Below are 26,461 nucleotides of genomic sequence, written 5' to 3'. Positions count from 1 at the left end.
GCTGTCCCTCAGCTCTTCAGGTCAAGGCCAGTGCTCTACCACTTGAGCCACAGCGCCACTTCTGGAGATAAGGGTCTCAAGGACATTCCTGCCCAGACTGGCTTTGAACCATGATCCTCAGATCTGAGTAGCTAGGATTACAGGCATGAGCCACCTGCGCCTTTTGTTATTTGAAAAGCATATTACAAGTACATAGTTTTCATGGCATTAATTGATATCAAGGGTAGATTCTTTTTAATATCTGATTTACTTTGTAAATTTGGAGTTTTGACCTTACATACAAAAAGCTTTTGATCCTGCCTAACTGAATCTAAAGGAAGAATTTCTCTTTTTTCTTTGAAGAAACTGAAAAATAAGATTCAGACTTCTAGCAATCATTTTTAAATCACTGGAACAAATTTGCTATAAATGTTTTCAAAACCATTGAACAGTTATATCTTGGCACTCTTAGAAGCTTGTCACTTCCGGTTTTAATTTCAGAGAGAATGTTTTCCCCTGGCTTAAGGTAATTGAAGGTATTGTTATTATGGCAAAGCACATACAGCACACACACGTGCAAGCGCGTGCCATTACATGTCCTCATGACACCAGGCAGGCGTGAGCAAGCCATCTCCATTGCTGCCACATGGGCGTCCGCCACAAACCCTCTTCTTAGCTTCTAGAACATGTGATTCCCTTTTTGCCTTTGAGGATTTTGCCTTTTGACTACTTTGAGGTTCTTCTTTGAAAGAGTAGCTTCAAATGCTACTTGTTTCTCCATGATGGACTTGTGTCACTGAGCTCAGTAATGTCAGCTTCCAGGATGCCTTTCTGTTTTTAAGACTGAATAATCTTCCACTAGAAGGAGAAACTACATTTTGTGCATATTCTGATGGTTCCCGACACTGGTTGTTTCTGTCTTTGAGTACTGGTAATCATCTTGTTAACAGCATGGTACAAATCAATACAGTTCTCTCGGCCTATGTGTATTTCCTGGGTCTTGTCATAATTGATGATACCTAGTGTTTGTATACCTAGTTTGACTAGAGAAACTTAATTATTGGAAAGTGTCCTAAGCGATCACATATTAAAAGCAGTACAAACCAACCCAAGCCATGTCACGTGGAACCCAGCCCATAGGTCTTCCCTGAGGACCCACGGAGAGCCAGTCAGTGTGTGACTTAACTTTCTTTTATGTATTTTCCATACATATATTATGTATTTCCACTTGTATCAAGCTAAATAAATTTAACAGAAAAAGCATAGCCCTATAATTTCACATAAACTGAAGCACATCCCTTGTGCCGTAAGAGTTAGTTCTGATGCCCTGACATTGTTCATCCTAAGGAAACTTACTTATCACTGAAGAATCAACTACTTACTCTCTTCTTACATATGGATCTCAAAACGATAATGATACGCTTTTCGGTACTGATGAACACCAGGGGGCTGACTGTCGCATAGCTATGGGCCTCGAGAAGCTGGATACAATAAAATATTGGATCATCACTTAATGTAAGTCTTGAGTAGGAGATGAGGCTATCCAAAATGGACATGGCCATAAAGAAACTCAGGAGCAGCAGAATGGTCCAGGTGGCCCTTTGCTCTGGGGAAGTCTTTGAGGTGAGGCTGGTCCTATGAAGATGCCGGCACTGCCTCTTGTGCCTGAATAAGAAAAGCACCATGTACCCACTTGCGGAAGCCATGAGCCCCATACACAAGACTTCCCTGAAGGTCAGCAGTTTGGAAAATACATGCTGGTAGGGGTGAGGCAAGGGTGAAAGAGAGCAAGACTCAGAGACATACATAAGATTTTCTGAGGTCAAATTGGGGGTAGCAATAATAGAGATTAAGAGGTGACTGCTAATGGATATATAGAAGACCCACAGGAGGAGGAGACACAGGCTGTGGTGTAGGGATTTATGTTTGAACTTTGCCAAACAGGAGCTTCTGGGGCTGAGGGTGATGGCCTGGAGGATACTCAGCAGGCAGGTGAGGCAGACAGACAGGCCCCTGACCAACCTGTATATGAGGATAAGAAATTTACAGGTGATGTCATCCCAATCATTCTTGTACCCAAAAATGTCCATAGCTGTGTACCCTGTGGTTATCAGCATTGCTAAGTGTACAAGGGCTAAGAGACCAATAGGCAGGTCAGTGGATTTGGGCTTGAGTCGGAGAACAAATATGAGGACGTGGAAGAGGAGAAGGATGACATTGGCTGAAATGCCAAAGCCAATTTCAGAGAAAAAGGTGTTTCTTATGTTGATGTTTCTGTACATTCTGTTGTTTTTACTCATCTTTGTGGGGAAAAGAAGCATATGATAAATATCTGAGGAAAAAACAATAACAACAAGGAAAATGTTACAAATGTAATTCAGCTTTGTGAATCTCTGCCAACACAATTTCCCTCATTAAAGTATAAAGACTCCAAGACTTATTCCACACGAAAACCCAGCTCCACCTCACACCTCTGGAAACCCATGGCACACCCCATCTCGGCAAGTTCTATGTGACTTAATTACCTGTTCCACTGTGAGGTTTCTATAAACAAAGGAGTGGGAAAGAAGGAGGTATCATACAACAACAAAGACAGAAGATCAGTGAAAAGACACGTGGCAAGCAAGACTTTAAAAAAGCAAGATCCAACTACTTGTTGCCTACAAGAACATATCTCACACAGACAAGTATAGGCTTAGCATGAAAGGTTACAAAAAGATCCTCTAAGTAAACGGACCTCAGAAGCAGGCAGGAGTAGCCAGTCCTGTCTGATAAAACAGATTTCAAATGAAAATTAGAGGAAACAAAGAAAGTGATATCATATTAATAAAGTGAATAATCAAGAGGAAATAGTGATTGTTAACATTACACACACCCAATGTTCATTTACAGTGTTACATACACTTTTGGACTTACAAGCACTGGTAGACCATAGCACAATAATAATGTGTACTTCAGTATTCTGCTGTCACCAGTAGAAAGGTCATCCAAACAGGCACACACACACAAAAATAAAAAGAGACAGTACAGATCACATCAACTTGACAAACTACAGAAGGCTTTATCTAACATAACAAATATACAATACACATTCTGTTCTGCTACCCACAGAACTTTCTACAAAATAGATCCTAATTTAGGACTTAATGTAAGTCTTAGAAAATACAAACCACTGAAGTAATCACTTGTATTCTATCAGGTTTAATCCCATTATAGAATTAAACGAAAATTCAATAGCAAATGAAACTACAGAAAATACTTGGACACATTAAGATTGAAGAATATATTGTTAAATGACCAGCAGTCTTTGAAGAAAAAAGAGGAGAAATAAAAAATCAACCCAATGAAAGAAAACCTACTGGAACTATTAGAATATGCAAAGACAGTAAAAAGAGGAAAGTTTATATAGCTATGGGTGCCCATATTAAAAACATCAGGAATGACAAGAAAACACCCAGAGCACTAACGATGCTCATCAGATGTCTAGAAATAAAAGAGCTAGCCAAACCTAAATTGAGCAGATGGAAACAAAGAATGTGCAGAATGTAATGAAATAGAGACTGAAAAAATTATATGAAGAGTCAGTGAAACAAAAAGTTGGTTCTTTGAGAAATAAAATTGATAAACCTGTAGCTAATCTAAGCAAAAAGAGGAAGGACAGTACCCAAATTAATAAAATTAGAGATTAAAGAAAAGTTCTCACAATAAACACCAATAAAATCCAGATGACAAGGTGACTCTTTGAAAATCTATATTCAAACTAATAAAAAAAATCTAGAATAAATGGACCAATTTTTCAATACATTTGACCTATCAAAATTGGACCATGAAGATACAAACTACTTAAACAGGTTTATAACGAACAATGATATTGAAGCAGTAAAATTTATTTTAAGTCTCCTAACAAAGAAAAGGCCATGACCTGATAGATTCACTGTCAAATTCTATCAGACCTTAAGAAAAAAACAACCTTTACAGAAAATATTCCTCAAACTTTTCCATGGCAGAAAAAGGACCCTGCCAGCTCACTCTTTGAAGCCATATTACACTCACTACAAAGCCAAACAAGGACAGGACAAAAAAAGAGATTTATAAGCCAATTACTTTTATGAATATAGACACAAAATTTCTCAATAAAATTTTGTGTGTGTGGGGGGGGTCCGATCGTGGGACCTGAACTCTGGGCCTGGGCGCTCTTCAGCTCTTCAGCTCAAGGCTAGCACTCTACTACTTGAGCCACTGCGCCACTTCTGACTTTTTTCTTTTTTGCTTATGTGGTGCTGAGGAATTGAACCCAGGGCCTCATGCATGCAAGGTGAGCACTCTACCACTGAGCCACCTTCCCAGTCCTCAATTAAATTCTTGCAAACCCAATGCAGCAACACATTAAAAAGATCACACATGAGGATCAAGTAAGTAGTCTGCATTCCATGGATGCAAGGATGGTTCAACCAAAATCAAAGTATGTGAGATAGTACATGGCTCAAAGACAAGAATCACATTGCTGCTAGACACTGGTGGCTCACACTTGTAATCCTAGCTGCTCAGGAGGCTGAGATCCGGGAACTACCATTCAAAGGCAGTTCAGGCAGAAAAGCCCATGAGATTCTTATCTTCAATTAGCCAGCAGAAGGCTGGAATGGAGGTATGGCTCAATTGGAAGAACTCTAGTCTTGAGCAAAAAAGATAAAGGACAGTATTCAAGCCCCAGTACTAGCATCAAAAGAAAAAAATCACTAGTGATATCAATTGATGCAGGAAAAATGCCTTTGGTGAAATTCAATATCCTCTTATGATAACAGCTCTGAAGAAAGTAGCAATAGGTGGAATGTACCTTAGTACAAAAAAGCCTATATATGAAAGATCTATAGCCAATATCATACTAAATGTGGGAAAACTGAGGTCATTTCTTCTAAAGTGAAGAATGAGACAAGAATGTCTACTCTCCCACTTTTATTTAATATTATACTGGAATTCCTAGCCAGAACAAAAAGTAGGAGGAAACAACAAAATGGATTCAAATAGGGAAGGAAGAAGTCAAATTATCCCTATTTGCAGATGGCATGACCCTATATGTAAAGGGTCTCAGGGCTTCCCCTTCAAACATCTAGAACTGATAAACACCTTCAGCAACATAGCACAACACGAAAGCAGCACACAAAAGTGAGCAGCTGCTCTGCACACCAATAATGAGCACGCGGAGAAAGAAGCCAGAGAGCGATCCCATTCACAGCAGCCACAAAACATACAATGCCCATGTGTAAACTAAAGAAGCAACGGACCTCTACAGTGGAAGAAGAGAAATCAAGGAAGACATCAGGAGGAAAAACTTCTCATATTCCTGGATTCTCAGAGTTAGTATCACCCACTAGCCATACTACCAAACGTATTCTACAGATTCGATCACTTTTCTATTTCATAGAAATTGAAAAATCAATCCAAAAGTTAGTAAGAGAACATAAAAGACACCAGATAGCAAAAACAATCTTGAGCAAAAAGAGCAATGCTAGAGGTATCATGATACTAGACTTCCAATTATACTATAGAACTCTAGTAACATATCGGCATGGTAGTGGCAAAAGTGGACATGAAGAAACAGAATAGAAGACTTGTAAATAAAACCACACAGCTCCAGTCATCTAGCTTTTGATAGGATCAAAAAACCAAAAACAAACATACCACACATGCACACACACACACACACACACACACACACAACCAACCCTCCCCCCCCACAATCCTCTGGAAAAAATAATACAGCCCCTTCAATAATCATTGCTGGTAAAACTGGTCACAACTTATGCTGGAGACTAAAGCTAGACACTGTCTCACTTGCTGTGCAAAAGCCGACTGCAAACTGGTTAAAGATCAGCATGTAAGCTCCGAAACTGAAACGATCACAGGAAAACCGAGGGGAAACTCTAGAAGATATAGGCACAGGGAATTACTGTCTTTTGAATAGGAGTCCAATTGCTTGGTAAATTAGTGCAAAAATTGACAGATGGGACAGCATCAAATCAAAAAGTTTCTACACATCAGAAGAAACAATTACCATGATTAAGAAACAGCCCACAGAATGGTAGAAAAATCTTGGCCAACTATTCATTGGACAAAGAATTAATATCCAGAATATATAGGGAACTCAAAACCTAAATGAGAAAAGAACAAATAGTCCAACCAATAAATGTTACAATGAATTGAGAAGACAATTCTCAGAAAAGACATACAAATAGATATATTTTTTAAATGTTGAACATCCTGAGCCATAAGAGAAATGCAAATCAAAATTACACTAAAATTCCATCTCATCCCAGGCAGAATAGCAATCATCAAAACACAAACCATAACCAATACAGAGAAGGATGTGGGGGAAATAGCAACCCGCAGCCACACCAGTGGATGGTGAGCTAGTACATCCACTCTAGAGATTAGTATGGAGGCTCCCAAAATGCTAAAAAGAGAACCACAGTATGACCCTACCAGACTGCACTTGGGAATGTATGCCAAGAAGTATAAATCAGTGCACAAGAGAGATACCTGCATACCCTGGTTTGCAGTGACTTTGTCCATAATAGCCAAATTGTTGAGTCAGCTGAGGTGTCCAACTACTGATGAACAGATAAAGAGAACATGGTACATTACAAAGCTGTAAAGGAAATGAAATTATGTCATTTGCAAGAAATGGATGACCATGGAGATTATCATGAGTGGGATAAGCTAAGATCAAAAAGTCATTTATTCTCACTCGTACACGGTAGACCTAAAAGGCATGTGCACACACCCGTGCGCATCTACACCGTGGAGCATCACGTCCACGGATGAGGACGTCCTAAAAAATCTCACTGGGAGATGTTGAACAACAGAGTGGCAGGGAGCGTGGGGAGAACACACTAGAGAGGTTATTCTGATAACAATCGAATAGATGGGAATGGCAGATAATAGACAAATGCCTGATACAATTAGCATACATATCAAAAATGCAGGACCGGAGCAGAGCAGGCTGGGGGGGGGGTGAGTGTCAGCAGGAGAGGGAGGGTCGAAGAGGGTGAGCCGCGTGGGAGCTGGTGAAGCCTGCTGGGATGGTCTAATAAGGGGAGGCCGGGTGGGGTGGGGGGACCGGCAAGGGGGAGGCAGGGCGGGACTCCACGAAACTCCCTCGTACAACTCATACATGCTAATGAAAATGAAGATCTTTTAAAATTGCCGTCTCATTGCAAAGATTTCCGCACAAGTTTTCCTGAGGCAAGCTCGGCGTCTCCCCTGCGCGGCCCGAGCTTCTGGCAGGTTGTGGCTCTACAGATTTTGGTGAATTGGGATGAGAAGGATGACATAAAAGAGCAAAATCGTCTCAAAGACACATTTATGGGCTTGGCCCGCGTCAGGTGACCTTCCCTCGGGGCTGACTGTATGCTGTTGGCTGTTGTCAGACTGTTGCTTGTTAAGAATATTCTAGCAGGGCATATAGTGCCGAATGTAAACTCTGAAATACGACTGCCCACATTTACAACTAGGATCTGCCTCTGTGAGGCTCTACAAAATATGGCTGGCTTTATTGGCTACATCCTGGAGACTTTCTGCATGGGAGAAGATGAAGTGTGCATACCAAACCTGGAGGTGTTTCTGGCACATGTTGATGCCAATTGTTTTTATCACCATGCAGTTCCTCAGGCATGTGATCTGGGAGGATTAATGCAGTTATTTTAATGATTGATCAGCTCTGTCTCTTCCTGAAACGGAAAAGATAAACATTCAAAAACAGTAGAATATCTGAGCAATCCCCATTCAAAAGCTCTGGTGGGACTTTCAATCTTTCTTTTGAATCTCCCGATGGAATGGCGTGTGTCCTGTGTTTGCTTTGATGCCGGGCCAACGTAACTAGCTAGCGCAGGAAGAGGCCAGTTATCAAGTACAAGCAGGGACAGATGCCAATTCTTCCTTGTCAGGCATGTGAAATAGAACGGTAAGTCGAAATATAATTGAATAGACGGAGGGTCAGTCATTCTACTTTGAGGCTCTAGTTAAAGGAAAGGTGTTCAACTAAAGCTTGAAAGACAGGTCTCACACAAATGTAAGATCTCGTTTCTCCTTCAAATATGCACTGCTCTCCAGACTCAAGAGGCCTGTCATAGAAGTTATGCTAGGAAATTTGGTGAATGATCTACTGGTAGAATATTTCTTGTAGCATGCATGCATTTGCTCAAGGTGACTCATCGTACGTGTAAGGTACAAAATATTGTAAATGTTTTCAGTCACACATTTGTGAAGTTCGCAGGTGTAAGGTATGATCATTTTGAGGCTGCTTAGACCATGTGGCTGTGTTAAATAAGATGCGAAGGGAAGCAAAAACGTGAAGCATTCACAAGTGTGGGAAAGCACTTAGATTCAGAGCTGAGGGGGTAGCTGGTAAAGCATTTAAGAATGTGAGTTTCTCAAACACAGCAGTGGTACTCACTAGACCATGTTGAGAGTGAACTATACAGGTGGGACAGGAGGGGAAAACTGGGAGAGAAGGGGAAAGGGGTGACATTGTCCAAAAAGAAGTATACACTGTAGCTGACTTATGTAACTGTAACGCCTCTGTATATCACCTGGGTAATAACAATAAAATATTTACAAAATAAATAAATAAAATAAAAAAAATTTTAAAAAGGGCTGGGAAGGTGGCTCAGTGGTCGAGTGCTTGCCGAGAATGAATGAAGCCCTGGGTTCAATTCCTCAGTACTACACATACAGAAAAGGCCAGAAGTGGCGCTGTGGCTCTAGTGGCAGAGTGCTAGCCTTGTGCAAAAGAAGCTCAGGTATAGTGGCCAGGCCCTGAGTTCAAGACTCAGGACTGGCAAAAAAAAAAAAAAAAAAAAAAAAGCTAAAAAGCCAAGCAAGAATACAAGGCTGTGAATACAAGCCCCAGTACACACACACACACACACACACACACACACACACACACACACACACACACACACACACACACACACACGGCTGGGCACTACCACCTTTGTTATCACTAGTGTAAGAGTGGGCAGCGAAGCCTCGGAGGCGAGGCTGGACCTGCTTTCTGTGCAGGCGTGGGGATGAAGTGCACGCTGGCCCTGCCCCCTGTGGCTCAGCTTCCACTGGAAGCCAGGATGGGACGAGGGGAGATGGCTGCACCCAGGAAAGACAAACCTGTCACCCACGTCAGCGCCCCACAAAGCAAGCCGAGCCCAGACCGCAGTGGACAAAGGCTTGAGGGGATTTGGGCAGATGAACGGCAGCTGTTTCTGGAAAATAGGGTGATAATTACGTTTTCATTTTTTGTAACTTATAAAGATTGTGGCTGCCGCTCAGGGCTTATTTTTGTGCCAGTCCTGAGGCTTGAACTCAAGGACTGGGCACTGACCCCCAAATTTCCACCAAACAAAATGAGATTTGGGCATTTCTATTTATCAGAGAAATTAAAATGGTTTGTTTTTTGATGAACATTTTATGGAGAAAAATTTAACGAAGACAAATACTGTTTCTGTAGGGCTCCTGCAAATTATATTCCTGGGTCCTTTGGAGCCAGGAAGTGGAGAGTGCCCTCACATTCATTCATTTACTTCATATTTGGTGACCTTGCAATCTCATCAGCGCATCTCCATTGTCTCTGAGTTTCTGACCACTGGAAAGCACACCAAAGGCCCCCATTAATTTGTAATTTATGGAACTAAATCAGGGCAACAAATGTTAGTGACTCTGTAGAAATGCGAGGTTGCCTTCTTACGAAGTTTTGAAGGAATATTTCATTTATTTCTAAAAACTCAGTTATTTTAAATTACTCAAACCACAGAATTCACTTAGACTAATAATAGAACTAATAGTTCTATTTGACTTGTAAAGGTTCTAAGCAAGGATGAGGGCAGTTAGTTAAAATATGAAATTAAAATATCAATCAGTTGAAGACTACGTGTCTTAAATAACTAACAATGTACCGCATGTGACGTGGGTGTGGCCATAGCCCATCAGTGGAGGCCATCTAGTTCAGAAAAGTAAATGCAAACCGAAAATTAATTAGTACTCCCTGTTAATTTTTGGAATCTCCATATAAGGGAAATAATATCCTTAGCACACCTGCCTTGAACAGAACCCTGTGCTCTGGGCTGAGTCTGATAGAGCTACATGGCCCTTCTGTTGCTGTGGAAACTGTGGCTGGCCATCCCAGGTTTCCTCTGTCCCAGCCTGCCTAGGACCTGCCCACACGCTCTTCTCCTTCTGTGTTCAGCACACTTACCCAGACAGATGTGAACAGGAGGCCTCGCTGCACCGGAGAGGAACCTTGCAGGGCTGGGTAAAGAGCATTTTGACTCAGCTCTCCACGGGCCACACTGTCAGTGTGTGTGGGAAGGCCACAGGTCCCGCTGGGGAGCACAGGCCTGTGGCATGCCCGGTGGGCATTTCACCTGCATGCTGACTTCATTTCACTCCCTCCTGGATAATAGCAGTCTGGGGAAATCTGGGGTGAAAAGTTTTCCAAGTTCCCTTGCCGCGTGTGGGTGAGGGGTTAGAAGGATCCCAGTCATGGAGACAGCAACTCATTTCAACCCTCAGAGTCATCATTACCTGGAAACCAGGTCCTCCATGTAAGAACGCTCGGGGAATCGTGGCCTGCTGTGTGTTGTGTGGCGGGCCCATCTCATGGCAGCCACAAGGAAGGCCACACCCCAGAGCAGAGGTAGCACAAAGTATGAAATAGATTTGAACTAGTTCTGTCTGAGGATCAGATTCAAGGGATGACATAATTATGCTTCCATTTAGTTCATCAAAGTTTCCAATTGTTTCTGAACTAAATTTCCACCCGTTGTATCGGATATATAATACTCCCTCGTGTACATTTATATTTCATACCACTGACATTTGCATCGCAGTGCACGTTCTGTGTCTGTGATCTAGACACTCTGATTCAAAGGAGGTCCTCAGCTACCCCCCCCCCTCAGTGAAGACTGCTGGACGGGGCTGCACACGTGGGGACTAGCAAGGAAAGTGCCCGGGCTCCTCACTTTCCCTGGAGGCAGTGCAGGACTCACTGCTCTGTCTGCTGCTCCACTCAGTGAATTTGGGATCCCCCTAGCCCTGAGATACAAAGTAGGGATTCAGGGAACAAGAGGAAATCTACTTGATGAGAAGATTGCAAAGCTCCCTGCCAGTAGCAGCAGCTTCAAGTATACCAGGAAGGAAAGCTCCTACTGTGAGTGCAGAATGGGAAAATTGACACCACTATGGAGACCCTACTAGTTGTCCTCAGTTGGAATGATACTGGGCACCAGGTCCAGTGCCCTCAGCAAGTGAGAGAATGATTGGCTACCAAGCCATGCACCAGTCCAGTAGTAAGGAAGGGCATCTCAACACAGCCACTAAACAACCTGCATGAACACTGAGACTTTTTCAAACAAAAACTTCCAACCAATGACTAGACCTCAGGTGCACAAATTCCAGTGCACAAACAGAATGAAAAACTAGATAATATTGACTCTTTCCAAACTCAACAACTCTACAGTAATAAACTAATGAAATCTTGAAGAATTCAAAAGAATGAATATAAGAATGATTTGTAGAATTAAAGAAGAGAGAAAAACTTGGATTCCAAGGAAACCCAAGGAGTACAATGAATAAGGGAGAAAATGCAGGTGCCAGACATGGAATCAACAAAGACATTGAAACTCTGTACATATACAGCTAAGTACATGAAAGGTGAAACTGAGTTGAAAACCTGATCAACAGACTAGATCAAACTGAAGACAGACTATCAGATGTGAAGACAAAGTGGTTAGGGTAATTATTTTAAAACATACAGCCAAAGATTAAAAAAAATCTAAAGATGTATGAATGCACATACAAGACTTTTAAGACACCATTAAAAGACCAAATCATAGGCATATTAAGAGGAGAAGAGGTTCAAGGAAAAGGTATAGAAAATCAGTGAAACCCAAAAATTCAAAAAGAGATGGTCATCCTGGTACCACAAACAAGACCAGACTTGTCCACAGTGTATTTTTCTGTCAGTCATGAGGCTTTAACCCAGGGCCTGGTTGCTGTCCCTGAGCAATTTTGCTCAAAGCTAGCATTCTACCACTTTGAGCCACAGCTCCACTTCTGGTTTTCTGGTGGTTAATTGGAGAAGAGTCTCATGAACTTTCCTGTGTAAGCTGGCTTCGAAATATACACCTCAGCTTCCTGAATAGCTCCAATCACAGGCATGAGCCACCAGTGCCTAGCTCACTGTGCATTATTACTAAAACATTAGTTACAACAAAGAAAGAATATTACAAGTTGCAAAAAAGAAGTAAGTCACATATGAAGTCAGAACCATCAGCATAACAGATTTCTTTTTTCTTTTTTCCTTTTTTTTTTGTCAGTCGTGGGGCTTGAACTCTGGGCTTGGGTGCTATCCCTTAGCTCTTCAGCTCAAGGTGAGTGATCTACCACTTGAGCCACAGCGCCACTTCCAGTTTTCTAGTGGTTTATTGGAGATAAGAATCTCATCGACTTTCCTGCCAGGGCTGGCTTTGAACCATGATCCTCAGATCTCAGCCTCCTGAGTAGCTAGGATTACAGGCGTGAGCCACTACCGCCCAGCACAGATTTCTTAATAGACACTTTAAAAGCAAGAAGAGCATTAAGTGATGTATGGCAAAACTTCAAATAAAATAACTGTCAAACTAGATTACTCATCAGTTTATCAATGTATCATGATTATTAATGATGCCACTATAAAGATTAAGATACAGTGTATTTGTGGGCCCAAGTTTTCAGTTAATTTGGGTAAAATACAGACATATGGCTATTGCATCATAAGATCACAGGGTTAAGGATAAAAAGCTGGACACTGTTTTCCTGAAAGATGACATCATTTGGTATCCCACCTACAATCCCGTGAAACCCTTGTAAGCGCACCAGCATGATTTGGCGTGGGTATTGTGGGGAGGGCATGAGCCCCTAGCTGCAGTCTTACTGTCGGTGTTCCCTAAACATCTTTCCCTGTGTCTGTCAGCTGTGAAGACTCTGTTCAGTGTTTTCTCTTCAGCAATCAGAGGTATTGTTTGCTCCTCTCATGGAGATGCCTTCTTGGCATTCCAATGGCTGCCCGGTGTTCTTTGATGGGAACTAGTTAGCAGAATTCCAGTTTCTTAACTCAGTGCTCTGACTATGCTCTGATCACTTGAAAATGTAGAGAATATGCTAACTATGTCCTCCCCACTGTTTACCCAGAAGAAAGCAGGAGGAATGATTGAATGTAAGGTATCTGGTTTTGCAAAATTTCCCCGAGAGTTCTTTTGAAATACTGAAAGACTTATAATGTTAGCCACAACCTGATAAAAGCACAACCTGATATTATTTATGTCATCATATCATTTACTAATTAAAGAGAACATTTTGAGGCCCTAAATTCCATGTCTTGAACATGTATCAGACTAAGTAATTTCTGTGCACTACATTACTGTTTAAATCAGGGATGTGCAATAGTATAAACACATTATCTAGAAAGTTAAAAGATTAGAACTACTACCAACAATCACAGGGTGGAAAATGGCTGAACCCATACCAGGATAATCTCTCTTTTTTTTGCAGAAAGTAAAAATAAGATTTGGACCTGTATAAAAATATTATTTTGTTCAGCATAAGTTTACTGTTTTTAATTATTAGAAAATACTACTTTGGAAAATTTACAATCTCTTGACTTAATTTTCTTTTTTTAATTTCAGAGTGATTATTTTTTTCATGGTTGACCACAGATCATTGAAAACAATGCGCAGTATAAAGTAGACAACAAAATTTGCTACTTTAATAATGTCTAAGGTACAACTCATTGGAGTTGGTATATTCACATTATGAAGCAATCATTAGAACATCCACCTCTGGAAACTTTTTCTTTTTGAAATGATGTTGTGCCCACTAAAGAAGAAATCTCACTGGGTACTGGTGGCTCACACTTGTAATCCTAGCTACTCAGAAGGCTGAGATTTGAGGATCATGGCTCAAAGCCAGCCGGGGCAGACAGTGAGACTCTGATCTCCAATAAACCACCAGAAAACCAGAAGTGCTGCTGTGGCTCAAGTGGTAGAGTGCTTGTCTTGAGATAAAGGGCTGAAGGACAGTGCCCAGGCCCAGAGTTCAAGCCCCATGACCACCACCACCAACAACAACAAAAAGAACTCCCCATTTTCATTATCCCCTGGCCATTCTATTTTCTGTTTTATGAATCTTACTGCCTTCTATAAGTAATTTCAAGAAGCAACTAATTTCAATCAGCATTATATCTGGAAGCTCCATCTGTGTTGAACCATAGGCCATAATTTTTGTGAATCTTACTAATGTTTTACCCTATGCTCTGGGCCAATTTGTTCATGTCATTGGACTATTTCCCCAACGGTGAGTGTGATTATAACAAGTCAAGTACTATGAGCATTGATGTACACTCCTGCTTGAAACCCCATGGCTTCCTATGCTGGATTATATGGTAATGATTCTGTTCATGCTCCTGGTAGATAAAATGGAGATCACAAAGACTACTGAGTTAACTGTCACCATAAACTCGCACCTATCCATTCACAGTGTGAGTCAGCTAGTCCACTTCCTGTTGCTGGAACTAAATGCCTGAGACAGTCAATAAGAGATACATATTTTGGCTCAAGGACTCAGTCCATGCTTTCTTGGCCTTGTTGTTCTGAGCCTGTGGTAGCGCAGTAACCAGAGCAGAGTGGTAGGGTAAAATTTCTTCTTTCTTATATATGAGAAACAAAAAGAGGGAAGCAGCTAGTGTTCTATTATTCCATAATAGGTACAGGCCCAGCAGCTGACCTCCTCTCACCAGGGCCCACCCTCTTAATAGTGTCTTGTGCTAGAGAAAGCTAAAACATGGTACATTGGGGATAGTTCAGGTCTGAACTATAGCAATGGGCTAACCTGAGTTTTGATAGGTTCCCACTGAAGACCCATTTAGGAAAAAAATGTATTTCAAGACAGGTATGTTTTTATTGTCTTTATATATTTGCCGTTCATACATACAAAGTAAGTTTAATGGGAAAAGCACAACTTCCTATTAGAGCATACGGTATATTTCATTCTCAGTTATTCTACAGCCAGTTCATTCCACTACTTTGAGACTATATCCATTCCTGAATAGACATTTACTGTCCTTCCCCACACAGTTCTCACAAAGATGATCACACGTTTGTCAGTACTCATCAGCACCAGTGGACTTACTGCAGCATAGCTATGGTCCACCAGAACAATAACATAGTACAGAACTGGGTCATTGTTCCACATAATTCTTGAAGCAGAGATGCTGTAGTCTAAAATGGACATCACCAGAAAGAAACTTGTGAGCATCAGAATGGTCCGGGTGGCCCTTTGCTCTGGGGATGCTTTCAGAGAAATGCTGGCACTGTGAAGATGCTGGGACCGCCTCTTGTGTCTACACAGGAGAAGGACCATGTATCCATTAGAGAGGAACGTGAGGCCCATGAGGAGGAATTCCCGGAAGGTCAGAAGTGAGGAAAACACCTGCCTGAGAGTGTAAGAAATGGGCAAGACAGAGCAGGATTCAGTGACATAGATAAGGCTGTCTGAGGTCAGATTGGGGGTTGCGATGATGGAGATGAAGATGTGACTGCTCACTGACATGTACAAGACCCACAGCACAACAAGCGCACACAGGGAGGGATGTGGGGATGTGCGCTTGAACTTTGCCAAACAGGAGCTTCTGGGGCTGAGGGTGATGGCCTGGAGGACACTCAGCAGGCAGGTGACACAAACAGACAGGCCCCTGACCAACCTGTATAAGTAGACAAGTGATTTACACATGATAGTATTCCAGAAGCTCTTCCAAGGCATAAAAATATCTGTAGCTATGATCCCCATGATTATCAGCATCATTAGGTGGGTGAGGGCCAGGAGCCCAATGAACAGCTTGGTGGGACTCAGCCTGTGTTCAAGAAGGAAGAAGATGTGGAAGAGAAGAATGATGTTGGTCAAGATTCCAATGGCAACTTCAGTGAAAAGAGTGCTTCTTACAGCAGCATTGTGGTATAGTTTGTATTTAATCATCTTATATGACAAAGAAACATATATTGGATGTCTGTGGAGAAAAAGAATGTTTTATTATGACAAATATAACCACTAGTTAATCATAACTAACATCGATTACTTTGTCAAAATATGTGGATCAACATGCTAGATAAGATAGCCAAGTTCAGAAAGACAAATATCACATGTGTTTGCTTGCATGTGGAATATAGACAAAATAGTAATATAATCAAGTGAAGGAGAAAAAGAAAAAGGGAAAAGGAAAGGAAGAGTAGGGAGAAGGAGGAGGAGGAGGAATAGGAAACACAGGAGGAAGAAGAAGGAAGAGGAGGAAGAAGAAAAAAGAGAAATAAGAAAGAGGAGGAAGCAGGAGGAGGAGGAAGAAGACAACAAGGAGGATGTGGAGGAGGAGAAGGAATGAAAAAGGAGGAAGAAGACATGGCAGTAAGAGGCTATCTGAAGGGAACCAGTGGGAAGAGGCGGGAGAAAGGAGTGTGTGAAGGGGTTTAAGTATGATCAAAGGATACCGCATGTGTGCATGAAACTAGCATAAAGAAACCACTAAAAACTTTTAAAAGAGGGAGGTGGAGGTTCGGAAGTTAAGAAAGCGTGATTCAGAGCATGAATGCAATCACCGCACATTAAATGTTTTCACACACTTTTCCATTAATACTCAAGTGAATCTCACACCTCTGGAAGTCGCGCCTCTTCCAGATTGGGCAGATATATACACACATTGCTGGGTCCCCTAGCTACAGAAGATCACTGGTACATTAGACGCGGTGTGCTGCGGAACTTATTTCCTTTCATTCTGTCATTCGTGAGCTTTTTCTGGGTTGAGAGCAATGTTTCTGCTGGGCTTCATATGCAGCATCTTTTTCTGTACTGGGCAAGAATCTGCCTTTGCGTGCATGCGGGCAATCACTCTGTCACTACCATACCCCAACATCCAATCTGCATCGCCTTGGGTGCAATATCTAGTGTGTGCTCTACAAATTTGGTGAGTTAGAATGAGGATTGCACAGAAGTGGCAGGGAGACCTCTGCAGCAAAAGGACTCCACAGGTTGGACACACACAGGGTTATTCCCTGTTCCCCGGTTCACTTAAGTGTCAGACCCAACGTCCTTAATATATGAAGAGAGCAAGGATTGATACAGGTAGACGGTGAAGATAGGTGGCCTGAAGTCATACCTAACACCTGCCATTTGCTACCAGCATAAACTTGAGTAGCTCTACAGTAGTGAGCTCCAGGACCTTTCTCTGAACACTACAAAGTAACTACACATCTTACATTGTCATCAGTGTGCCAGAACAATTTTCCTATGTGAGCAGGGTCTTGTCAAACATTCATCGGTACTTATGCCAAAGTCTTTCCTATGAAGGCAGGTGGAGTCAGGGAAGTTTGTGGAGCCACAATTAAAATAGATTCAGGCTATTCCGCTTCCAGGGGTGATTAAAGACATGTCTCCAATCAGCCCTGACATTCTCCCAGGAATCAGCCTCCATCTCCCTTTCAGGGGGCTGAGACATGTTTCCAGTCTCAAGAGGCCCATGGATGAATTCTCTGAGATCATTTGATGATGGTGGACTTGTGTAGTATCTCTGTAACATAACTATACACTTAATCCTTTAAATATGAGATATAAAGATATAGAGTGGAATTACTGCATGGTCCCTTAAATCCTATAGTTGTACAATATAACATATAATACAAAGGCAGAAACAGGAAAGACTTACTACCATGGAATTCCATTTCAGAATCTGGAGCTGAGGTGAACTCAGGGTTAAAATAGTGAGACGTGAATTTTCTAAAATGAAATGTATCATAGTAATACTATAAAATGTTAACCATTTCCCAAAAATAGTGATCAAGATGCTTCATTCACACACTCAGCATATTTGGGTTAGTTCCCATGAAACCAGAGAACACAGCACAGAAGTATTACTTGCGCTTTAAGGTGACACGCAATTACTGGAACACAGTTCTAAAGGAGATTCGGAGAAGTCTGTGTGCTTGTGACAGGGCTCACTGAGTCTGGACATCAATTCCGTACCACGTAAAATATACACTGACAGTGCTTTAAAAGAAAACAGGTACACACAAGGGTTTAACAAGTGGAATTCTAACTGTTCTAAAATTAAACACTGGAGCCTTACAAACACAAGGCACATGCTGGTGGCTCACGCCTGTCAATCCTAGCTACTCAGGAGGCTAAGATCTGAGGATCGTGGTTTGAAGCCAGCCCGGGCAGGAAAGTCCCCGTGCAACTCTTTTTTTTTTTTTTTGGTCAGTCATGGGGCTTGAACTCTGGGCTTGGGCTCTGTCCCTGAGCTCTTCAGCTCAAGGCAAGCACTCTACTGCTTGAGCCACTGCGCCACTTCTGGTTTTCCAGTGGTTTATTGGAAGACTCTCACGGAATTTCCTGCCCGGGCTGACTTTGAACCGTGATCCTCAGATCTCAGCCTCCTGAGTAGTTAGGATTAAAGGCATGACTCACCGGTGCCCCACTTCCCTGTGCAACTCTTACCTCCAATTAATCACTCAAAAAAACTGGAAGTGGCCTTATGGCTCAAGGTAGAGAGCTAGCCTTGAGCACAAAGAGGCTCAGGGACAGTGCCCAGGCTCTGAGGTCAAGCCCCACAATCGATGAAAAAATAAATAAATACAACTCTTCATAAAACTCTAGCAAGTTTCAGCTGAGAACTGGGGCTGCGGGACGTCATTGTGTTCAAAGGCAAGCTTATGAAATGCTCTGGGGTGGAGGCCCGGGGCAGCGCCCTGAGCGTCGGGAGGCGGAGGATGGCTGCCTCGGCGGCACTGCGGGCACGGCGGGGACGTCTGCGGGGACAGACTGCAGCATGGAGAGAGGGAGGGAGGCACACCTGCTTCTCGTCTGCAATACCAACATAATTGCGCTTATCCGCTGGGTAAATAAAGATGCTACTGCAGATGACATTCAGGAGAGTGACAGAACTCACGTCTACCCAGGCACACCACAAAGCACACACGTTCCTGGCACCACCACAGCTCCGCTTCACCACTGACACCAGCACCATAACCTCACAAACGAAGGCGATCCCGCCAGCCTCACACGGGTGACCCTGGAAACTAGAAGAGCACCTGGGAGAGATGGCTCCAGCCCTTGGAAGGAAAAACACCCGCCAGACACCAGCCCTGTGCCCAGAGAGGCCACAAGGGAAGCCCGGCCGGTAAGGGGCAATAACCAGAGAAATGTCCGGAAAATGGTTGGTTTTTCAGCTAGTTCTGAAAAACAGGATGAGAATGTGCACGACTTTGTAAGCTGACAGAATGGTAAAGAATAACTCAGGGCTCACACTTTATCTATAGCGTTAATGTGTGAAACTGCTCTGGGAGACGTCCATAGAAGAGTTCTCGATAGGGAAGACCGGAAGCCGGAGGAGTGCCATCCCTGACAGGAGGCTGTGGCCTGGGAAACCCAGACAGACCTGCAGACAGCTGCTTCCTGAGAAGCCCAGGGATGAATCAGAGGCAAACTGCATTCTTGCTAAACAGCCTTGGCCTTCCCTTCTTATCAAACTCACTGCATCTTATTCCCAGAAGTTGGTTTATATTTATCCATGCATACAGATATGCTCATGAAAACATAGTTTGGAAAAAAGAAAACCTCAGCAGAGAGGGGACAGGGCACAACTTTTTTCCATTCTCCTTCAAGTGCAATGCATTAAGGCATATCCATTATTACAGCTGAGGGAAGAGGTATTTCTAAATGAGTTGTGCACGGAGGAAATGTTACAGGACTCACATTCCTGAGTCGGTGGCGGTCAGAAGAGACTGCCACCTCTTCCCTTGGCCTGTGTAACATGCGGTGCCCTGGCCCCAAGCTCCACACCACTCTCACCTGACATTGCTGACCGAGTCGGGAGCACACTGAAGGCCAACTCCACTGATCTGTAACTTATGAAAATAAGATGGGGACAAGGAAGATTTCCTCAGAGCCAGTCCTGTAATCCTAGCTACTCAGAAGACTGAGACCTGGAAGATCACAATTTGAAACCAGTTTGGGTTAGAAAGTACAAGACACTCCAGCTCCAATTAACCAGCTAAAAGCTGGGCTAGAGGCATGGCTGAAGGCAGAGCACCAGTCATTAGCAAGCAAGCCAAGCAAGAGCACAAGACTGAGTTGAAGCCTCAGTACCAGACAGAACCACATGCACAAGATTGCAGGAGCTCACGCCTGTCATCCCAGCTACTCAGGAGGCTGAGATCTGAGGATTGCAGTTCAAAACCGGCCCAGATAGGAAAATCTATGAGCCTCTTATCTCCAATTAATCAAAGAAAAAGCCAGAAGTGGCACTGTGGCACAAGTGGTAGAACACTAGCGATGAGAAAAAAAGTTGCTCAGAGATAGCACCTAAACCCTGAGTTTAAGCAAGCAAGCAAACAAACAAACAAGATTGCATGAGAACTACTAGGAGATATCTGCGGCAGTATGAGGTTAGGCTCCATGCGACGAGGTCTTGAACAAAGAACCTCATTTTCTTCTAAATAATCTAGAATTACTCGTTATTGTCCTACTATAACATACACACATCATTAACTGTTCTGACATGTGAAGAGGATTCAACCTGAGAATATTTAATAATCATGTGAAATGAAGACATGGTTTTCCAGGTAATATGTGTATGAATAGTGTTTACTAGTTTAAAACTCCTACATAATAAAAAGGAAATTAATCATTTGAGTGCAAGTCAATTAAAATCATGTAAGCCAGAAAAATAGAAATTGCCTCTTACCTAGGGAAAGAGCCTACTAATATTATGAGTTACCAAATTTAAGGTCTAGATGTCCTAAGAAGAAATGTTCCGTCTGCATTCTAGAGGACACGTCCTCTGAGCCATGAGGACTTTCAGAGATGGAGGCTGAATCTGAGGCCCGACACCCAACACGCACTTCCCTTCCCGTCCCGCACAGGGGCCCCACCTGCCCGGCACCCTCCACCTGACGCACAGAGCAGCACCGACGACCTGAGGCACGAGGGAGTCTGTGCGCTGAGAGGAGCCGCGCAGCTTTAAGGGCGTGAGGTGGTTGGCTCATCTCCCTGCAGCCTCTAATTGTAGTCCTCTGTCAGTCCGTGACAAGATCTCGCCGGGGAGCGCAGGCCTTGGTGCCCCCAGGGGGACCTTTCACCTGCTCGCGGTTTACTTCCCTCTCTCCCAGACATGGCGATCCGGGGAGAGCTGTGCTCAGAACTTTTCTCTAGCTTCCCTTGCCACATGTGGGAGAGGGAGCAGAGGAGTCCCCTCCGGGGAGAGCCCAAGTGCTCTTGTTGATCACACTGCCAAATGAGTCCAAAGTCGTTTCTCGCTTTGTGATTTCTCCCTCTGGGGGAGTGACTCCGGCACCTCAAGTGGACTCCCGAGGCTTTGGGTGTCTTCTCCCTGCGGCCTGCCCTCTTCTTAGGTTTGTGGCTCCAGTCTCCCTGGCCGGTGTCCTTCAAGATTTCAAAACTCAGTGTTGGGCTTAAAGCTCTGTCCCAGGCTGACAAGACACTGAAATCGTTCTGGGGTAGATTGCAGGGATTGCCGGCGAGACCCCAGACTCCTGCTGAGCTGGCTCACAGCTCTGAGAGGAGCCGAGGGCCTTTTGCTCTGAGGCCGAAGCCCTGGGAGCCAAGCCCTGAGCCCTCAGGACAAAAAAAGGAGAGGAACCGAGCTGAACACTGTATGGGAGCAAATACATCAGAAGACTGAACGACTCTGCTTTCTGTGTTTTATTAAACTTTGCGAGAAGGGAACTGGAAAACAGGCACAGGCTGCTCTCTACCCACCAGACAGTGCGTTATTACACAGCGCGAGGCCAAGTACAGACCACAGAGATCACCGGCTTCATAAAGAATGCCCTGGCTGCAAAGACTGCGCAGGCGCGCAACCTGCGCCAGGACAGGGGAGGACGCAGCCCGAACCTTCCTCGCCACCCTTCAGCACCACGGACAGCGAATGCAGCTGCGGATCGGACTCAGCTGCAGATGGCAAGCTGTGGAGGTCCTGGGGCTTGAACTCAGGGCCTGGGCACTGTCACTGAGCTTCTTTTGTTCAAGGCTAACACTCTTATCACTTAAGCCACAGCGCCACTTCTGGCTTTTTCTGTGTATGTGGAATGGAACCCAGGGCTTCATGCATGCTAGGCAAGCACTTTACCACTAAGCCACATTCCCAGCCCCTGTAACTCATCTTCTTTAGAAGCCTGCTCAGATATGAGTCTGAATTTACCACCTACAGAAACCTTTAAAACCAGGCTCTCATCCTGAGAGGATGAGTCTCATGTAGTCTCTCAAGCACTGAAGTAATCTATTTTTCAACCAAGACTGACACTCCCTAGCCATACTCTACACCCAGCAGCCGTCACCCCACCTTAATGAAGTTCAAGAAATCAGCAATGCATAACATGCAGCAAGATATATACTGAAACATTCACAAATTCTGGACACAGATGCACAAATATCACTGAAAGACCGTGAAATTCATTATTTAAAAAGACCACATAGCCGGGTGCTGGTGACTCACTCTTATAATCCTAACTACTCAGGAGGCTGAGATGTGAGGATCCTGGTTTAAAGCCAGCCTGGGTGGGAAAGTCCATGAGACTCTTATCTCCAATAAACCACCAGAACACTGGAAGTGGCGCTGTGGCTCAAGTGGTAGAGCGCTCGCCTTGAGCTGAAGAGCTCAGGGCTCAAGTCCCACCACCGGAAAAAAAAAAAAGACAACGTATCAACATCAAAAACAATAGGTTACAATGAAGGTCGTAAGTGAGAATGAAAAGGAAGAAAATGTAAACAATGAGCTCAATAAACAAGCAATAAAATTGCTACTAAAATAAACAGATTAAAAATTTTTGTTTTTATAAAGGTGATGCACAGAGGAGTTACATAGTCTTGTACTGAGTATATTTCTTTTGTACATTTGTATTGTTACTGCAAAGGTGATGTGCAGAGGTTTACAGTTATGTAAGTCAGGTAAAGAGCACATTTCTTTTTGGACAGTGTCACCCCTTTCCTCACTCTCTTGCAGGTTTTCCCTCCTGTCCCTACCCACAAGTTGAACTGTTCATTTTCAACAGTGTCTAGTGAGTACCTCTGCTGTATGTTCACCTTTGTCTCTCCATTTCTGTGCTTCCCTTTACCCTCCCAAAGACAGATAAATGAACAAGACAAACAACAATGGAAAAACCTCATTTTCATTTTTGGAGTTCATTTCAATAACTATTATTTTATGTGATTAGATGCACATGGGCATTGCACCTTGTGTTCTTCCCCTTTGGTCTTGCTGTGTGTGAATGCCTAGAGTCCTATATAATTTATTATGTCCCCATGTACGTTAGCTCTAGCTTCCTCATCTAAGAGAAAACATACACCGTCTCTCTGAGACATACATTCGTCTTACCTCACTTACTATGGTTTGTTCTAGGTCCATCCATTTCCTTGCAGATGACACATACTACTCTTTCTAATGGCTGTGTACAATTCCATTGTGTACAGGGGATTACATTTTTTGGACTCACTCATCTACTGGGGGGCATCTGGGCTGTTTCCATAGTTTGGCTATTATGCATAGTGCAACATTGAACATAGATGTGCAAGTGTCTTTATAGTGTCCTGACTGTGACGATCTGGGTAGATGCCCAATAGTGGTATGGTTGGGTCGCAGGGAAGGTCTATGTTTAGTTTTTTTTTTTTAGGAACCTCCAGACTGCTGTTCAGGATGGTCGTACCAATTTACATCCCCACCAACAGTGCAGTAGGGTTCATTTTTCCCCACATCCACACCAACATTTGCTGTTATTCAAATTCACAATGTTGGCTAATCTAACTGGGGTGAGGCGGAATCTCAGTTGTTTTGATTTGCATTTCCTTTGTGGCCAGAGATGATAAGCATTTCCTCATGTGTTTCTTTGCCATTCTTTCTTCTTCTGAGAGGTCTCTCCTTAGCTCCTCTGCCCATTTATTGATTGGCTGATTATTAGCTTTGGGAAGGATTAGTTTTTTGACCTCCTTGTATATTTTGGATATTAGGTCTGTGTCAAATGTATTGATGGTAAAGATTTTCTCCTCATCTTTTGGCTGTCTTTCTAGTGCAGAAACTTTTCGTTTTGATGTAATCTCATTTGTCAAGTCTCTCTCCTATTTACTGTGCTTCTGGGACTCTTTTCAAAAAGTTTCTGCCTATACCTACAAATTCTAGTGTTTCTCCTACTCCCTCCTGCAGTAATTTCAAAGACACTGAGGTCTTTGATCCCCTTTGAGTTGATATTAGTGCATGATGACAAACAGGGATCCACTTTTAGTTTTCTGAATATGGGTGCCCAATATTTCCAACACCAATTATTGAAGAGGTGATCTCTGGCTCCCTTATTAAATATCAGATAACTCTCTAAGTATATGGTTTTATTTCCAGGTCTTCTAGTCCATTACATTGATCTTCAGGTCTATTTTTTTGTGTGCCAATACCAAGCTGTTTTTGCTGTTACAGTTCTGTAATAGAGCTTGAGGTCTTGGATTGTGATATCACCCATAATTGCTTTTTCTTGCCTCTTATTTCTTTGGCTATTTGAGGTCTTTTGTTGTTCCATATGAAATTCTGGATTGTTTTCTCTATCCTGGTAAAAAGAAATGGGATTTTGATAGGGGTTGCATTAAATTTGTAGATTATTTTTGGCAGTATGGCCATTTTCACAGAATGATTTCTACCTATCTGTGAATACCAGAGGTCTTTCCATTTTCTAATGTCATCTTCTATTTCTTTCTTCAAATTTGTCTTTTGTTTCCATGGTTAGGTTTACTACAAAATACTTCATTTTTTTAAGGCTATTATAAATGGAGTTGTTTTCCTGACTTCCCTCTCTGCTTGTACATTGTTGGTATACAGAAAGGCTACTGATTTTTGTGGATTAATTTTGTATTCTGTTATTTTGCCAAAGTTATTGATCAGTTCTACAAGCGTGGGGATGGAGTCTTTGGGGTCATTTAGATAAAAGATCGTGTCATCTGAAAATAGGGATAGTCTGATTTATTTCCCTATTGGAATACCTTTTATGTCTTTTTCTTGCCTCATTGCTCTTGATTGAAATTCTAGAAATGTTTGAAGAGGAGTGGAGAGAGTGGACAGCCTTGCTTTGAGAAAGATTCTTTCTTTCTTTCTTTCTTTCTTTCTTTCTTTCTTTCTTTCTTTCTTTCTTTCTCTTTCTTTCTTTCTTTCCTTCTTTCCTTCTTTCCTTCTTTCTTTCCTTCTTTCTTTTTTTCTTTCTTTCTTTCTTTCTTTCTTTCTTTCTTTCTTTCTTTCTTTCTTTCTTTCTTTCTTTCTTTCTTTCTTTCTTTCTGCCTTTCTTTTTCTTTCTTTGTCAGTTGAGGGTCTTGAACTCGGCCTGAGTGCTGTCCCTCAGCTCTTTAGCTCAAGGCTAGCACTTTACCTCTTGAGTCAGAGTACCACTTCTGGTTTTGAGTGGTTTATCAGAGATAAGACTCTCACGGACTTTCCTGCCTGCCTGGCTTTGAACAGTGATCCTCAGATCTCAGCCTTCTGAGTAGCTAGGATTACAGGTGTGAGCCACTGGCACCCAGCTGAGAAACAGATACTTTATAAACTGGACAAGTTCCAAGATAATTCAAACAAGCAACAAGAAAAAAATGAAAAGAACAAAAAGATCATAAAAACAAACAGCATAATAAAGAAGGCAATGTAGTATATGTGAATTATTCAATAAAGAGCTGAAAATTTAAAAAAACCCACTCAAATCCAGGAACTGAATAGCTCAATTAGTCAAAAACTCAGTCTAAATACTAGGTAAGTCAGGTGCTGGTGGCTCATGCCTATAATCCTAGCTACTTAAGAGGTTGAGATCTGGGGACAGCAGTTCTGACCACAGTCAGCTCAGGCAGGAAAGTCTGTGAGACTCTTATCTCCTATTAATCACCAGAAAACCACAAGTGGTGCTGTAGCTCAAGTGGTAGAGTGCTAGCCTTGAGCAAAAGAGCTCAGGGACATAAGTTCAAGCCTGTCAACCAAAAACAACAAAAGAGAAATCCTAGGTAATAGAACAGAAGAAGTAAAACAAAACCAAACTGAGTATCAAAGCACAAGAGCTAGAGAAAACAATCAAATAGAAAAAAACCCACTTAGAATATACAAGGGAACTTATAAGACCACTCCACCAAAAAGACTAAACCTACTAGTGATGGGCATAGACCAGGAAGAAATAAAAACTAACGGCAGTGTGGCCCAACTGAATCACACCTGTAATCCTAGGTATTCATGAGGCTGAGATATGATGATCAAAGCCAGATGATGAAGATGAATCTAAGAGACTCTTATATATCCAATTAAGCAACTAAAAGCCAAATATGGATGTGTGGGTCAAGAGATAGAGTATCAGTCTTGAGCAAAAAAGCTGTGCAAAGCTGG

The 26,461-nt window shown here is 42.6% G+C and overlaps 3 protein-coding genes across 3 annotated transcripts in view; all 3 read right to left on the bottom strand.

The window, feature by feature from the left end:
* The window catches only part of LOC138824848 (mitochondrial intermembrane space import and assembly protein 40), a 46,480-nt gene that overhangs the window by 2,424 nt on the left and 17,595 nt on the right, over positions 1–26,461 (bottom strand). The window lies entirely within an intron of this gene.
* On the bottom strand, positions 1,350–2,279 carry LOC138824584 (vomeronasal type-1 receptor 94-like). Its single transcript, XM_070018428.1, has one exon. The coding sequence runs from the start codon at positions 2,277–2,279 to the stop codon at positions 1,350–1,352; it is 930 nt and encodes a 309-aa protein (XP_069874529.1).
* LOC138824583 (vomeronasal type-1 receptor 94-like) lies at positions 15,025–16,041 on the bottom strand. Its single transcript, XM_070018427.1, has one exon. It carries the CDS (start codon positions 16,039–16,041, stop codon positions 15,088–15,090), a length of 954 nt encoding a protein of 317 aa, XP_069874528.1. The 3' UTR covers positions 15,025–15,087.

Source organism: Dipodomys merriami, unplaced genomic scaffold (assembly GCF_024711535.1).
Source record: "Dipodomys merriami isolate MVZ:Mamm:240054 unplaced genomic scaffold, mDipMer1.0.p SCAF_13, whole genome shotgun sequence".
Classification (NCBI taxonomy): domain Eukaryota; kingdom Metazoa; phylum Chordata; class Mammalia; order Rodentia; family Heteromyidae; genus Dipodomys; species Dipodomys merriami.
The sequence above is the reverse complement of the archived record's forward strand: the minus strand, read 5'-3'. Positions and strand labels throughout refer to the sequence as shown.